This window comes from Chiloscyllium plagiosum, chromosome 1 (genome assembly GCF_004010195.1).
Source record: "Chiloscyllium plagiosum isolate BGI_BamShark_2017 chromosome 1, ASM401019v2, whole genome shotgun sequence".
Taxonomy (NCBI): Eukaryota; Metazoa; Chordata; class Chondrichthyes; order Orectolobiformes; family Hemiscylliidae; genus Chiloscyllium; species Chiloscyllium plagiosum.
The window spans coordinates 30,732,992-30,750,962 of record NC_057710.1 but is presented as its reverse complement, the minus strand read 5'-3'; the positions used below and the strand labels follow the sequence as shown (position 1 = coordinate 30,750,962).

General features: G+C 40.4%; 1 protein-coding gene across 1 annotated transcript in view; it reads left to right on the top strand.

Moving 5' to 3' along the window:
• LOC122562013 (lipoxygenase homology domain-containing protein 1-like) overlaps window positions 1-17,971 on the top strand; it is a 222,353-nt gene that overhangs the window by 22,639 nt on the left and 181,743 nt on the right. Inside the window, exons 5-7 of the mRNA XM_043714444.1 lie at window positions 585-614; window positions 715-739; window positions 5,871-5,941. Coding sequence (XP_043570379.1) covers window positions 585-614; window positions 715-739; window positions 5,871-5,941 — 126 coding nt within the window. The remainder of the gene's footprint in view (window positions 1-584; window positions 615-714; window positions 740-5,870; window positions 5,942-17,971) is intronic.

Below are 17,971 nucleotides of genomic sequence, written 5' to 3'. Positions count from 1 at the left end.
ATAGAAACTCTCCCTAATCTTCCACATTTGACAGGAAGAGCACATCATTCTACTAAAGGCCATTTTGCACCTTCACAATCTAGAAAATACCAGAGTCTTACTGCTTTAAAATACTACTCCATGCTAACTTAGTACCTTGGTCTTACATTTTGAAAATTTAATCAAGAGACAGGTCGCAATAAAACATGTAAACAGAAAAGAACCCATTCTATTTTCTATTGTAGCTTTACAAAAAAGATTAATAAGGTTACACTATAAAAACTATCCACTTAGCTGCTACCATGCTGTGAGCTCTCCCATGCAGATATCTCCAAGGATAGCTGTGAATTTCACTTTTCATTAATTTTCCCAGATGAACTCTGATGTCCAGAGATACTTAAACTCAAACAGCAAAGGCAGTGATGGGCCGATTCACTGCTAGGTCAGACAGCAATATAGGTTTCTTTTTCCATTTGAATCACTTCCCATGTGGTCACAACCTTTGTCTTGCTTCCTCCTTTTTAAAGTGCCATTGTTTTGATCTTTATTTTCCCAAAGCTCTAAAACATTGCAGTAGCTTATAAATCATTAATTATTGCTTGTAGAATTCAAGGAAATCAGCTCCAACACTGAAAGTATCTCAAAATAGGAGCAGCTCTTACAGCCATATTTTTTTCCTGTCACCCATCATGGATTACCCAGAATCCTCTGAAGCAAAAATAGAAAGTGCTGAAGAAACTCAGCAGATCTGGAAGTATCTGTGGAGAGAGAACCAAAATTAATGATTTGAATCCAGTATAGTTCTTCTTCAGAACTAAAGTGGAATCATTGGACTCAAAATCTTAATTCTGGTTCACTGTCCATAGATGCTGCCAGACGGGCTGAATTTCTCCAGAATTTTCTGTCTTTATTTCAGATTTACAGCACTTGCAGTATTTTGTTTTCATTTGGACATGTACTGCTTTAGCATCTGAAAAATTGTGAATGGTGTTGAATATTATGAAACTATCAGCAGAGATTTCCATCTCTGACATTGTGATGGAGAGAAGGTAATTGATGAAGCAGCTGAAGATGGTTGGGCCTAGGACATTACCCTGAGGAATTCCTGCAGAGATGTCCTGGAGCTGAGATGATTGACCTCCATCAACCACAACCATCTTCCTGCATGCCAGGTATGACTCTACCAGGGGAGAGTTTCCTTCGAATTCCCAGTGACTTCAACTTTGGTCAGGCTCCTTGGATGCAATATTCTGACAAATGTCAGATTGATGTCAAGGGCAGGCACCCTTACTCTTTCGTCCATAGAATCAGAGAATCATAGAAATGTACAGCATGGAAAAAGACCTTTTGGTCCAACTCATCCATATTGACCAGATATCCCAACCCAATCTAGTCCCACCTGCCAGCACCTGACCCATATCCTCCAAATCCTTTCTATTCATATACCCATCCAAATGCCTTTTAAATGTTGCAATTGTACCAGCCTCCACCATTTCCTCTGGCAGCTTATTCCATACACGTACCACCCTCTGCATGAAAAAGTTGCCCCTTTGGAGGGAATATGCTGGGCCATGAGGTTTCCAGAACGTGATGAACTAAAGATTCTGCTGCTGTTGATGACCCACAGCATCTCATGATTACTCTTGAGTTGCTAGACCTGCTTGAATTCTATCCCATTTAGAATGGTGATAATGCCACACAGCACGATGTAGAACATCCTCAATTTGAACGTGGCACTTCATCACGGGATGTGCTTTTTGCCCATTCCTATTTGTCCTGGAGAAGGTGTTGAGCTGCCTCCTGAACTGCTGCAGTCCTTGCCATGTAGGGATACCCAGGGTGCTGTTCGGAAGGATTTCCAGCATTTTGACCAATCTGTGATATGTACATTGGTGAGAACAATGTCAACTACTTATTTCCCTGTAGTTGATTCCGTTGCTACCTGCCTCAGACCTAGTTTCGCAGCTATGTCCTTTGGGACTAGGCCAGCTCAGTCACTAGTGATGCTGCTGAGCCTCTCTTCCCCACTGCGGTTATACTTTACAACATTGACACCGTCAATGTTTCCTCCAAGCAGTGTTCAAAATAGAGGAGAACTGATCATTAGCTGGGGACAGAGTTGTTTTCTTGTAGATGTTTGATCTGATGCCATTAGACTTTGGGGGATCCAGAGTCAATGTTGAAGACTCCCAGGGCAACTCTCTGTCTCCTGACTATATGCATTGTGCTGCCACCTCTGCTGGGTCTGTCATGCTGGTTAGAGAGATGATGGTGGAGAGGTCTGGAACATTGATGGTAAGGTATGATTCATCAGGTATAACTATATCAGGCTAGCCTAGGGGAGAATGCTCTTCATTTTGACACAAGGCTCTTAGCAGAATCAACAGGGCTGTGTTTACCGTTGTTGTTTCTGGTGCCTGAGGCTGCAGACATCTCACTCTCTGATTGGGTTAGCAACTTGGAAATGCAGGGCACTATCATTAATCAGTCAAGAGTTTAGTCTTTTAATTGGCTGGTGCCAATGAAGCGTCCCCCCTGGGTGCATTGGTGCATCCACATGAGGGCTTGGGGGCTATATTTGGTCTTGATATTGGGATCCAAAGCATGCTGGTAAATTTACACCAACTGTCTTTCCAGTAGGTAATGAAAATCCCGGTGTTAATCTAATGGGGAAGATGCACAACTTCTGAAACCTTTCCTTGACTATATGAAGTTAGCTAGATAATAGAATTACAAGGTAACATTTTTAATGTACCTTGTATGCAATCCAATGATATTCCCAATGCCCTGAACAGAACAAGAACTGTGTGTATCTGCAATTGAGAATTGAAAGACTGGTTTTAATGTTGACAAATGAGATAAGATTGCTAAATGAAACAAAAATATGTATAAGTTAATAGATGCCCTTCAGCAAAGAGAGAAGAAATGGAACTGAATTGTCGCATTATTGGTTGAAAGTTTCCAGTTATTGTGAAATATTCAATTAATGTCATATTAGCATGTTGAGGATGTGTGGTTCAGAGCTGAAGGGAAAATGTTTGTTACTGAATGATAGTAGTGGTAGTGATCTTGTAGTCCATCTTATACTTCTCCAGAGCTGCTTTTCTACAATGAGCTTTGAATTGCTCTCACATATTTGATAAAAATAAAATTACTGTACTGAGTCATAGAGATCTATACCTTAAAAAAAGGTCAGCACTTTTGACAATGGCATTGTATGCCTGGTATTGCAAATGCACATCTAAATATTTATTAAATATTATCAGGGTTTCTGTTCCACCATATTTACAAACAGTGAGTTCCAGATTCCAACTACCCTCTGAGTGAAAATATTCGGACTCACATCTCCTCTAAACCTATGCCCCGTACCTTAAATCTGTGCCCCGGTCAATGATCCCTCAATCAAAGAGAAAAAAATTATTTCTGCCTGCCCTATTAATGCACCTCATAATTGTATTCATTTCAATCATATCCTCTCTCAGTTCTTTCCTGCTCCAAGGAGAACAATCCTCATCTGTCCAATCGCTCTTCGTAATTGAAACTCTCGAGTCCAGGCAACATAAAATTTCATGGAATCCCTACAGTGTGGAAACAGGTCATTTGGCCCAACAAGTCCACACTGACCCTCCAAACAGTATCCTACCGAGACCCATTCCCCTACCCTATTACTTTGCGTTTCCCCTGACTAACGCACCTAACCTAGGTAAAACCAACCCTGAACACTATGGGCAATTCAGCATGGCCAATTCACCTAACCTGCATATCTTTGGACTGTGAGAGGAAACCCATGCAGCCACAGGGAGAATGTGCAAACTTCACATAGATAGTCACCGAAGGCTGGAATTGAACCTGTGTCCCTGGCACTGTGAGGCAGCAGTGCTAACCACAGAGCCACGATGCCACCCCATCCTGGCAAATCTCTTCTGCACCCTCTCTAGCGGTCCAGATTGTATAAAACTTCCCTGAGACCACATTGGGAATAGGAGTAGCAATTTGTTTTTATTCATTCAGGGGATGTTGGTGTTTATTGTCCATCCTTAATTACCCTTGAGGAGGTGAGCTGCCGCCTTGAACTGCCCAAAACGCTGTTTGAAATAACTCCAGAGAGGCCGGTATCCCATCTCCAAGCCCCCCTTTATTTACACATGGAGAGTTCTCGACACTGATCCACCAACTCCTGTTCTTATCTGTCAGCCTGGGCTCCCTGGTTAACAGCCCTAATCCCAGAACTCCTAGTTTGTGAAGTCCACCTGGTTGATCACATTACAATCACTATACCATTAAGGAAGGAGTTCCAGGATTTTGACCCAGTGGCACTGAAGGAATAGAGGTATATTTCAAATCAGGATAGTGAGTGGCTTGGAGGGGAGCTTGAAGGTAGTGATGTTTGCATGTATCTGCTGCCCTTGTCCTTGTGGTGTGATTGTGTGTTTGGAAGATGCTGTCTAAGGATCCTTGGTGAATTTCTGCTCTGCATCTTGTGATAGTGCACAGTGCTGTGACTGATAATTGATGATGGAGGGAGTTAATATTTATGGATGTGGTGCCAATCAAGAAGGCTGTTCTGTTTGATATCTCTGCCTGGAATAAATTCCTTGATGCATTAGGTAAAGTTGAAACAAATGTAACAAGCATGATTCTGGGGTTCTGATTTCAAGCTGAGCTAAACTTGCCTTCATGTGAAGAAAATTAAATTATTTGACAAAGGCTAAGGGAGATGGTGGCCTAGTGATATTATCACTGTATTGTTAATCCAGCAACCCATCTAATGCCCTGGGGACCCAGGTTTGAATCCCATCATGGCAGATGGTGGAATTTGAATTCAATTTTAAGAATCTAATGATGACCATGAAAGCATTGCCAAATTTTCATGGAAATCCCATCTGGCTTAGTAATGTCCTTTAGAAAAGTAAACTGACATCCTTATCTGGCCTGGTAAAAACAATGACTGCAGATGCTGGAAGCCAGATTCTGGATTAGTGATGCAGGAAGAACACAGCAGTTCAGGCAGCATCCAAGAAGCTTCGAAATCGACGTTTCGGGCAAAAGCCTGAAACGTCGATTTCAAAGCTCTTTGTATGCTGCCTGAACTGCTGTGCTCTTCCAGCATCACTAATCCAGAATCCTTATCTGGCCTGCTCTACATGTGACTCCAGACCAACAATGTAGTTAACCCTTAACTGCCTTCTGGGATGGGCAATAAATGTCGACTTACACAGCCATCATCCCCTTAATGAATAAGAAAACTCAATCAGGCCACAAGTATAGACAAGCTTCTCCTCCCAATCTGGTCTATTGTATTCACTGCACCCAATATGACCTACTCCAAATTGGAGAACCCAAACGCAGACTGGGTGACTGCTTTGTGGTCTGTGTGTAAACGGGACCCCGACCTTCCTGTAGCTGATCATTTTAACACCACATCCTGCTCGCATGCCCATGGCATGCTGCAGTGTTCCAGTGAATCACAGCGCAAACTGGAGGAACAACATCTCATCTACAGACTAGGCACTTTATAACCTTCTGGACTTTGCATTGTGTTCAGCACCTTCAGATTGTGAACACACTCCCGTTCCCTTTTTTTAGCTTACTTGTTACATTCTCTGTCACCATGTCCTTTCTCCCCTTCCCCCACTCTACTGGAACTATCTGTTCTTTCCAGTCTGGTAGTTAGACACACCATTGTGACTGGATTTTTAACCTGAATGGCCTTTGTATGTTCTTTGTGATATTACTATGAGTTTACTTAGTTTGACAAAGCTAGCTAAATGACAAGCTTGATTCAAAATTATAATGAGTTTCAATTCATTATGACATTCAGCGTCCTAAAAGTGCTGTGTATCCGCAATCATCCCACTATCGAACTGAGCATTCCAGGCCTGGAACTGCAGCAGATGGCGACATATTGTACAAAGTGACAGTGAAGACAGGACAGAAGAAAGATGCAGGCACTGGTGCAAAGGTGAGTTCATTCTGATCAAGTCTTATCAAGTGAAACATCCATACATGTCAGTGAAAACACTGGCTGGGCCAGCATTTACTGCCTATCCCACTGGCCCTTGAAGAAGGTGGCAGTGAGTTGCTTTCTTGAAATGCCGCAGTCCAAGTGCTTTGCAGAGACTCACAATGCAGTTTGGGAGGGGGCTCCAGGAAGTTCCTACCAACCTTCAAACATTCTGTAAGGGAGAGAATATGAAGAGCCTATATGTGGATCGTGTAGATAGACAAAAAAAAGGATAGTATAAAGAGATTAATTTTTTGCGAAAGAAAACAGATCTTCCATATTTCATGGTGTTTCATGTACAATTAAATGTCAGAATTACATTAAAATATTATGGAATTCCTCAGCCTGTGTATGGTGACCTAAATAACACTTCGGCCAAAGATGCCTCAAAGAGATCATTTAGAAATTATAGAATATGTTGTACTTTTGAAATTTTTTTCAAAATGTTCAGTAAAGAAATTTTGAAATTATTTTAGTTGGAAGAATTATAGGGTGGAATTTGATACGGATCTGAGTGATGTGGGCGGTGGAGATCTGAGTTGAATAATATCCTGGGGTTCTGTCCATTGATCAGTCAGGATGATGTGAGGGAGGTCTAAACAAGCAGCGTGTAGGGGTTGGAGGTATCACTGCCAAAAGGGGTGTGAGAGTCAAAATGTGTTGCTGGAAAAGCGCAGCAGGTCAGGCAGCATCCAGGGAACAGCCTTATACCTGAAACGTCGACTCTCCTGTTCCCTGGATGCTGCCTGACCTGCTGCGCTTTTCCAGCAACACATTTTCAGCTCTGATCTCCAGCATCTGCAGACCTCACTTTCTCCCGTGTGAGAGTCAAGGCTTGGGAAGGCATTGGAGGGCATTGTAGCTATGGGGGACCAGGAGGGGTGTTTACTGTTAATGATCACTACAGTGGCCTCCATAGGGGGATAGGGGGAGCATAGCGGAACAGGATGGGCATCATCAGGTGTAGTGCCAAGGTCCAGTTAAGATATTTGGGGGCAAAGTTCAATGTAGTTTCCACCAAGGGGAGTAGGGGGCAGTAGAATTTGGATGGGAGTGGTCTGTCAGGTTACTGCAAGATAAAAGAAGACATGACGACTTTGAGGAGGAGGAGCACTGCAAACTACTTTTTCATATTCAATTTTATATATACATATATTTCTTCAACTTTCTTTCAGTAATTTAATATAGATTTCAAAAGAGCTTATGAACATCAGCGATCTTCAAAGGTGTTTTGAAACTGATATGGCAATGTGTATTAAAATATTACAAGCTTTTTTAATTGCGCCAAGAATAATTATGTTTATCATATGTTGGATTATGAAAAGCAGAAAGACAAAAGAATAAACTCAAAAATAAGTCAATTGCTCATTTGAACTCTATTTATCAACTGTGTGCAGCACCATTTCAAGATCTCATTGCAATATCTTTTGTGAGCTCTTCAGGTCTACCCCACCTCAAACCTCACCTCTCCAATACTCCAATCAGACCTAACTTCTCCAATATTTATTTCAACTATAACTTCTCCAAAGCTCAAATCAGATCTTACTTCACCAATATTTAATTCAGTCATGAGTTCTTCAAAACTGAGGTGAGGTCTGACTTCACCAATGCTCGGTTCAGAGCTGACATCTCTGGTATGCAATTCCGACGCCACTTTGGGAAGACAATTCTCATTCATCAGACCTTCCTTGGAATTGTATAGGAGTGCTGCTGACTTGTGCATTTTATTAGAGGCTTCAACAAAATCTTCCCCATGCAATGTTGCTCCTAAAATATTCTCTTCATGTCTGGCTGCTTCAGTGCAACATTCAGCATTGATTTTTGTAAGACTGCCATTAAGTGTGATTTCCATCTGGTTCTTCTGAGGCTGCTCTGCTGCAGTAGTCTGATTAGGCTCAACCTTTGGAAGATTCTCATCGAGTCCGACATCCTCAGGACTGTGATTTGATTTCTTTAGCTCTTCGTCAGAATTCTGCTGTGGTGTGCCTGCAGCAAGACGTCTGTGAGTTTCAGCAGCAAGGGGTTTCGCAAGTGATGTGCCTTCACTGGGACAACCTTCAGATTTGAGAGGCTGAGGAGCCTTATGAGGCTGAAGGTTCATAAGAATATCATCCAGCCTTATGGAACTCTGCTTGGGAGTGTTTGCTGCAGAAACATGCTTAGGCAGGAAATCTGCTTGACTTCTATTGAAACGGATACCTTCAGGCTGATTTAAATTTGACATATCTAAGCCTTTTTCCAATGTATCTGTTTTAGGACTGTTCTGTGTCATTTCCGCTCCAGAGGTTTCCTCTTGTTTGACTTCTTCAAGAATATGCAGCTGGAAATCACTTAGCTGTTCTCTAGAATTCCTGATGTTTCCCTTCCTCAGGTTTATACTCCCTTTAGTTGTGTCATCTGTAGAACTATCCATATTTGTTGTTCTCACACTTTCTCTAGATCTCTCTGGTCCTAAAGTAACATTACTGCCCTGAAGACTGGCTCCTGTAAATTGCCGCAGATTTGACCTCTTCAGATCTTCATCAGAGCTCCATATAACTGATATTGTACCGAGACTACTTCGAGAACTACTCCCTGCCTTTGAGCCAGCTGTAAGAAATTGTGCAGATTTGTATATGGTAAAACTCTTATACTGTCTGAGCTCAGTGTGACTCATCTGAGGTGTGCTGACTTCACCAGCATCTTTAAGCGCAACATTCACATAGGTTTGACTGATGCTGGCCATTAATGGATACATGCGATCCAACATCTTCAAGTTATGTCCAGATGTAATATCCCTCAGATTTTCTTCATGGCCCCCAACTATTTTGTCTTGGTTGACTTCTGCTATATCAGGCAGGTTTGATAGATTTAATTGTTGTATAGAACTCAGATGGGATCTAATTCGTGTGAGGTGCTCTTCAGAATTGGAAGTGAAGGGCCTTCCCTGATATTTATTTGCTGTGGGACTATTAAGAATTAGCATTCTCAAGTCAGCACTGCGTTTACCTGTGACACTTGTTGATGAATCCACACTTGATTTCTTCATATCACCAGTAGACTTTTCTGCTATTAATGTGGTAACACTACCTTGATGAACAGATTTGCCTCTTTTCAGATTTGACGTTTTTACTTCAGTGTCAGAACTCCAATCATATGTATCAGCATCAAGGCTTGCTTCAAAAACAGTTGCAACAGATATTATACTCTCTTTATGATAATCGAGTGCTATCAAACTCTCTTTAGGTATGAATTTTGTATAACTCTCATTGAGTTTGGTATCTATCTGATTTCTCTGAGACATGTTTAATAAACGTGTAAGATTGACATCAGCATGACTCGCTTTGAGACTGATAGATTCCATTAAAGTAAAAAATGACATTTCTGAGCTAGACTGATCTTGTATCAAATTCTCATGTGGCCCGTCAATTACAGAAATGGAACGTTTTTTGACTGCTGCTCTACCATCTTTGTATGAATTTTCTAGTTGCTGCCCAGAATTTCTATGCAAACTAATTGTCCTAAAACTCTCTTCAAAGTTCACGACCGAAGGATACCTCTGATCTTTTCTTTGTGAGGAATTATTAGGATCAAATCTTCCCAAAACATTACTTCTGTTAGGAATGGTATCTATCGAAGTAATCAGCAAGGATTGTTTCTTGTCTTCTCTAGAAGTCCTTTCTGATGTTATTGTAACAGCACTCTGCTGATGGCTGACTGCTCCAAGGTCATTCTGACTTGACTTTTTCAGTTCTTTGTCAGAGTGCTGCTGAGATGTCATTGAAGCAATATTTTCAGCAGAAATCTCAAATGGTATTTTTCCTTGAGCACTAACCTCAAGTTTTGATGTCATAGAACTCTTTTGAGACATTATTTTTCCATTATTCTGATCAAGTTTGACATCTGTGTAACTTCTCTGAGATGTGTTTACTTTAGAAATACGTGTAAGGTTGATATCTGCTTGACTCCGTTTGAGGCCAGTATCTTCATCAGTATTCAAAACTGATGAACTGGAGTCAAACGTAGACAAAATCTCTTCAGGATTCTTCTGCAGTTTCTCTGTTTCCAAACCAAGCAGCGTGGACCTGTTAAGTAGCTGTGCAGAACTCCGACCGGATCTAACTGTTGTAAGACGATCTTCAGAACTGATATGCAAAGAACTCCCTTGATACTTTCCTTCATTATGACTATTAATGTTTAGTTTTCCCATGTCTATACTTCCCGCTGGTGTAAAATCCACAGGACTTTGTGTAATTGACGTCCTTTGATCTTCTCCAAGTGACTTTACTTGGCTTCCTGTTGCACTTGGCGTCTGTAAACTGTCTGCCAAAATTGTCTTCAGATGTGACAGCTCCACCTCTCTGTTAGAACTCCACTGAGGTGATGTTGCACCAAGGTTACTTTGAAAATCAAACACAGAAGGACTTGCTAGTAATGAGCCAGCTTGTGAATTACTTTCAGGTTTGAGTGCCTCAAAATCTTGAGATTTTAATTCTGCAGGACCTCTATGGTCTGTGATCTCAGTGTGGCATATCTGAGAAGTGCTAGGTACAGGATTGTGTTTAAGCCTGGTATTTGTTTGACTCTGATGATGGCTAATATCTACAAGATATTTGAAATTTGACAGTGAATCATTTTCAGGTATACTATTTTGCGGATTGTCTTCAGGTTTCTCCCCTGAAATTTCCTTTTGGCTTACTTCTACATCATTAATGGTGGAATCATCTAATTGCTGTTCAGAATCCTCATGGGATTTATCTCTTGTTAAACCCTCTTCTGAATTGATTTGCAAAGGACACGCCTGATATGTTCTTGCTATGAGACTATTAGGATCAGACTCTCCTAAGTCTGCAGTGTCGTTAAGTGTGGTATTTACAGAACTATTAGTAGTTGATTTAATCAAATCCCCAGATAATGTTTCTAGTGTTACTAATAATATGTCTCCCCAATGGTTGACTGCTTCAAGATTCTTCAGATTTGGCTTTTTCAGTTCTTCATCAGAACTCCTCTGAGCTGTACCTACTCCAAGCACTTGTTCAGGAACAGTTGCAGCAGGACTGCCAAACAGTGCACTATCTTTGTGTCTAACATCAGATTTGTCGACCATGAATCTTGCTTGAGGCATGAATTTTGGATTATTCTCACTGTAATTATAATCTATGTAACGCTCCTGAGGTATGTTTACTATCAGAAAATGTGTAAGATCGATTTCTGCACGACTTGCTTTCAGGTGGATAACTTCAGGAATATTCAATATTGACGTGCTTGGTAGATCTTCAGAAATATCTTTGCCCAAGTTCCCCTCTGCTTCATCTGAATCCTGTTCGTTGGCTTCTCCTACATTATTAATGGATAAAATGGCAAACTGATATCCAAAATTTCCATAGGATCTAAATATCTCAAGATCTTCTTCAAAATTAACTTCCGCAAGTCTTCTCTTGTAATATCTTGCTAAGAAACTATTAGGATCAAGCTCTTCCAAGTTGTTACCCAAGTCAGAATTGTCATTTATAAAAATAATTACTATGGATGCTCTCCTACCTTCTTCAGAAGTCCCTTCTTGGGTTCCTGTAACATTACTCTGCTGATGACTGCCTGCTTTGAGGCTGCTTTGATTTGGTTTTCTCTGTTCTTCATCATTATGCCACTGAGGTGTCAATGAATTAAAGCTTCTTTCAGAAGAATTTAATGTGGGACTCCCAAGTGGCGTCTCTGCCACAATATTGATATGAATTGTCTGAAGTGTCTCCAGTGCAGAAACCTCTTCCTGTGTTTTATTTACTGTACCATTCAGCCTCTTTGCGGAATTCTCAAAGGATCCAACTGTTGAAATGTTTTCTTTGGTAATAATCACTGAGAAAGGACTGCCCTGAAATTTCCCTGCTTCAAAACCAGTAATGTTTGAGTTCATTAGGTTTATACTCTCCTTAGGTCTCTCCAGTATATTTACAAAGCTGTCCATATTTGGTAAACACATATCTTCTTTAGGAATTGTTGCTGGTTTTATTGGAAGAGCATTATCCTTATTTAGTTCTTTATCTGAACTCCATTGAGGTATGGCTGCACTAGTACTTCTTTCAGAAGTAGGTGCAGGAGCACTGTTGATTGCTATGTTTCCTTTAGGATTAGTTTCAGGTTTGTGTTCAGTTGAAGCCTGTTGAGGGATCAAGTTTGTAGGACTTACATTGTTCCTCATTGTTATGTCACTTCTTTGTGTTGTATTTGCTCCAGGAATGTGTTCAGGATTGATGTCCACCTCATTTTCACTGAAACTGACTTCTGTTGGATTACTCAAACCTGATTTATCTGAGTCATCATTAGGTATATCTTCTATCATATTCCCCTGAGGTTTCTGCACATTGACAGTATCATCTTGTTGAAGTTCATCTATACCATGTATGTTTGAATTGTTGAGTTGCATTCCAGAATTCTCAAGAGATCTAATTGTTTTATGGCCTTCCTCAGAACTGACTTCCAAAAGACTATCCTGAGATGTTCTTGCTAAAGGACTGTTCAGCACTATTTTTCTCATTTCTGAACTTCCTTGAGGTGTCACATCTATAGAACTAATCACACTTGAATTGTTTAAACCACCATCAGTTTTATCCATTGTTATAGTATTGTCACTATCTTGATCAATGGCTGCTGCCAGAAAATCCTTCAGATTTAACTTCTTTAGTTCTTCAGCAGAACCCCACTGAGGTGTATCTGCAGCAAGACCTCTTTCAGTAGTAGGCAAACCAGGATTCTGAAGTGATGTGTCACCTAAAGGATTAACTTCAGGTTTGAGTGCCTTAGGACTCAAATCTTGCTTATGAAATTTATCTGATGTTCCTAAAGTAACACTCCCTTGTTGATTACCTGTTGCAAGATTGGGCAGAATTAATATACTTTGGTTTTCACTAGAAATTGATTCAGCAGTGACTGCACTCAGGCTACTCTGAGAATTGAATTCAGAAAGACTCCCTGATAATGTGCTTGCATTAGCACTGTCTTCAGGTTTCATTGTTACAAGATACTCTTGCAGCTCGAGTGTGTTAGGAATCTTTTGATTACTGTCCTCTGTGTGACACATTGGAGGTGTGTTTGCTGCAGGTGTATCTTTAAGATTGATGTCGGTTTGACTCTGATTGAAACTAGTATCGACAGAATGATTTAGGTTTGGTATCTCTGAGTCATTTCCAGTTGTAACATCCATAGAACTCAAAATGCAATGTTTATTTTGGTTGTCTTCTTCCATACCATATACGTTTGAGTTGTTTGCTTGCTGTGGACAATTTAAAAGTGATTTAACCTTTGCAGGATTCTCTTCCAAATTGGCTTCAAAAGAACTTGCCTGATGATTTCTTGCCACAGCATTGCTTTTAGGTGTGATTATTATTTGAGGCTTAGATTTGTTAGGAGTTTGATGGAGTTTTATAGTGATGTTCAGATTCTTTCCAGACTTCCCAAGTGGTACAAGTGTCCTGTTAATTCCTACAAAGTTTCCTGAACAACTGTTGGCTACAGAGCTGTTAAGATTTAAGTTCTTCTGGTATTGTACTGCACTCTCATTGAATGCAGCAATGTTAACCTTCCCATAATGGGCATCTACCGGAAGGTTATTTGACTGCAGTTCTTCTCCAGAGCCCTTGACTGTTACAGCAGCATCACTGACTTGAGAAACAACTGTGGAAGAAGTATCAAGGTTTGATTTACTTGCAAATTTTTCATGGCACAAAGAGAATGTGGTTCCTGCAGGATTCTCTTCTGGTCTCACTTCAGTAAGACAGTTTTCCTGATTGACTTTTTCAGGAGTCTGTAAATGCTTCTTTCTGATGGCTTCTTTTGGCCATACTGATAGATCATCCTGACAGATAGTGGCTGTCTCTTCATTTGCCAAATTTGGCATTTCAAGATCTTCAGTGCATTCCTGACATCTGAAAATTGTGAAATCTCTTTCAGAAGTGATGTCTAAGAAGCTCCCATGTGAGGTACCAGAGTCAGGTTTTATGAAGTTTGATGTCTGGCCTTTTCTTGAATTATTTTGAAGACCTAATGCTATAGCACTTTGCTGAGGTTTAACCTTTATAGGACTGTTGCAAAGTCCAATTGTTCTTGGGTATCTTATAGTGTTTTCTAATGGGGCTTCTTCAGAACATTTTACATATGGCTCTAATATAGAATTGTCATGGGAACTAGGTGGTAAAGTACTAACAGTTGGTCTTAAATTTGTAGGGTTTACACATGGTTTGACTGGTTGAGGATTCCCGTTAATTCTACCTGGTGGTTTGCTCATCACATTTAGCTCTAGTTCCTCTGTAAGATTCTGTTTTGGTCGGATCTTTAGAAAATTTTCTTCAGTAGTTGCTTCTGATGGGAGAATGACTTGTATAGAAATATTGATAGTTGCCTTTGAGCTCTCTTCAGGATTCCCCATGGTAGTGACTGGAACTGTCCCCTGGGGTGTGAATGCCACATGACTGCCAGTGGGCCTAACTTGTGAAGACTGTTCATTGTCCTGGATCTTGACTGCACTCTCAGCAGGTATGATAATTGTACCACTGCTTGGAGCTCTACATTTGAAAAGATTTCCTTCAGGATTCACTTCCACAGGAATGTTATGGCATCTTATTGCTTTTTTATGGTCATTCATTTTAATGACATTATGTAACTTTTCTATGTCTTTTAGGTCATTGACTACATTAATTCCTTCAGAATTAACTTCTGCAGGACTTTGGAGCTGTCTAACTTCTAGAGGGTTATAGGGTATTTTTGTTATATTTAAATTTTCTTCAGAACTGGTTGTACTGGCAAGATACTGTGTACATTTGACTTCTGACCGTTTCCGCTGAAGATTTTCATTTACACTGAGGTAATTTACAGCACTTCTTTCAGGTATGACTTTCACAGCATTCCCCTGAGGTATATCAGAGACAATGTTTCCCTGAGACTTAATTTCTGCAAGACTCCCACATGGTCTCATTAGCACAAGATTGTCTAGATTTGAATTATTCAGATCATCACTGAAAATGTCTTCATATCGTACTGTGGTCAGCCTGTTACAGGATCCAACTGTCATGGGACTTGCACAAGTCCCAAGCTGTGAAGAATTTATCATAGTCCCGAGGCCTTCAGAACTGCAACTGGGTTGGATGTCTGCAGAACCGTGCAACTCTACATATTCCAGCTCATTCTCAGAGATTACATGTGAGACATCAGGTACAGGATTTCCATGGATCCAAGAATCTATATAACAAATGAAGTTTGGCTCTTGCAGGTTATTTTCAGGAATCTTTTGATATGTTAAAGTTTCCAGACTCTCATCAAGTCTCACATCTGGATCAACTCCTACAAAACTAAGTGGATGTTTTATTTGATTTTCCCAATCTGAAATCTCCAAGTCTTCTCCAATGCAATCCTCATGCAACACTGTACGACAATGGTTGTGAGGTCTGATTTCTGCAGGACCATTGTAGGATTTGCATGATAGAGTAGTTTCATCGTCTTCTATTGGTAATGAATTCATAATAGATTGAACATCCACAAGATTTCCTTGAAATTCATTTGTTAAAGAATTACATAATTTTAAATTTTCTTTGCCATACTTTGGTCTCGAGTGATATTGCAGATCTATGGGAATCTCTTGAGTTTCAGTTGCTGCTGAGTCAGTGTCTCTCATTAATTCCATTGAAGGATATTCTTGGTTTGTCAGTGCAAAGCCTTGAGCTTTGACTTCCTTAGGTTGTGTTTCAGTCCTGATTTCTGTTGGACTGTGATGGAATCTGACACCTGTTGAGACATCTATGCATGACTTCCTTAAGTGGTATTTGGTGTTCATGAAAGGCCTGACAGTTACAGGGCTGTTTTCAGAAGCAATGTTTGAAAGACTATTTTCACATTTTACTACTAGAGGGTCAGTCTGAGTCAGAGTTTCTGTAGTTCTCCAGTGGTATTCAGTTTTTGCAAGTCTCCCTTGGGTGTTCATTGCCTCTGGAGTATCTATGTTTAAATGGTGCAGCTCTTCTTGATGAGGCAATGATGTGAGACTGCAAGGGGGGCTGTCCATTGCAAAGCAGTACAGATTTGACATCTGTATATCATACTCCAGATATTGTTCTGGTTTCACTGCTAGAAAAGTCTCTCCAGAAAAGTGTGCTTCAGACTCATCTTCTGGTTTCTTGTCTGTTGACCTCCCATAGAACTCAACCTCAGATGGACTCTGTATCTTTGATGTCATCTGATCTTCACTAAAACTTCTAGGTAACAGGTCTAACATAGGGTAACAAAATGATCTAATTACTGCAGGGCTACCTATGATTGACTCATTATTTTCCAGATTGTACAGAAGCCTACCTTCTCTGTTAACATCCTGAGAGTCACAGTTTCCAAGCCCCCACTGAGAATTTACTACAGGAAGAAAGAGATTGGAATTGACTTCTTCAGGAGTGCTCACATTCAGGTTCTTCAGGTCTTTAGAACACTTTTCCGGAATGAGCATGAATTCACTTCCCTGAGGCTTGACGGCTGCATAAGTACTGAGATCTAAATTCTTCACATCTTCTTCTGGACTCCAATGTGATTTGACAGTTGTGATGCCAATTTTAGTTTTGGCTGATTCTGCTCTAATTTCAGACCTAGCTGCTATATGATCCTCATTAAGTTCAATTCTAAAGGGCCTCTCATAATAATTCATTGCCACAGAGCTGTCTAGAGTTTGAACCCTCATGGCTTCTCCAAAGTTTTCTGCATACTCAACTGCCAGAGAATTACTGTGGGACTTTTCTCCTGCAATACTCTTCTTGGATTTGATTGTCATGGAATGATCCAAAATTCCCATCTTCAAATCCTCATCCTGATTCCAATGAACTATAGGACATCTCTGAGGTTTAACTGTTAGGAGGTTTCTTTCAGGTTTCACTTTGACTGAATTCCAAGGAAACTTTTCTTCTGTAAGAATTCCATATGGACTTATTTCTATTGGACACCAGTGGGACGTTGTTTCCATTGGACTTCCATTAAATCTCATTTCCATTGAACTTTCTTTGGATCTACTTTCTTTTGTACAGCATGGGGGCTTTATTTCAACTGGACTTTCATTGAGTATTGCTTCTGTTGAGCTTCCATGGGGCCTTGTTTCTATTGAACTTTCATTGAACCTTGTTTCTATTGAGCTTCCATGGGGCCTTGTTTCTATTGGGTACCAGTGAGGCATTGAGTGTGTTGGAATTTTATGGCATCTTGTTCCTATTGGGCACCAATGGTGCCTTGCTTCTATTGAATTTCTATTGAATCCTGATTCTATTGAGTTTTCATGAAGTCTTGTTTCTATTGGGCACCAGTGAGGTCTTGTCTCTATTGGACTTTCATGGCATCTTGTTTCGATTGAACCTCCATGGCATCTTGTTTCTATTGGACACCTTGTTTCTATCGATCCTGCATGGGATCTTGTTCCTACTGGACAGCAGTGAGGCCTTGTACCTAATGAACTTTCATGGAACCTCATTCCTGTAGATCTTCCACAGGATCCTGTTTCTACTGGAAACCAGCAGGACCTTGTTTCTGTTGCACTCCCATTGAACCTTGTTTGTAGTGAACTTTCATAGCGCTCTGTTTCTATTGGGCAACATTGGAAGCTTATGTCTCTTGAATTTATTTGGGGCCTGACTTCACCTGACTGCCCATTAGGCCTGAATTCAATTGGACTCTCATTGTGGCTAATTTGTCTGCTATTGTGCCTGGTTCCCTTTGGACTTCCATGGTTCATGACTACTTCAGACTTCACAATATCTTGCTTCTATAGATTTTCCAAGAGGTGTGACTGATGATGTTCAGATTTGAGTTCTTCAGCATTTGCAATGTTTTCCACTTGAATTCTTCAAGTTTTACTGGGGTATGACTGTAGGAATATTATTCAGATTTGACTCCATGATATCTTTTTCTGAACTCCCATTGAGAGTTTCTGAGGTTCACTGAGGCTTGACTTCCAGGGTAAAAAAATTGATCTTGACTCATTTGATATTGCCATGA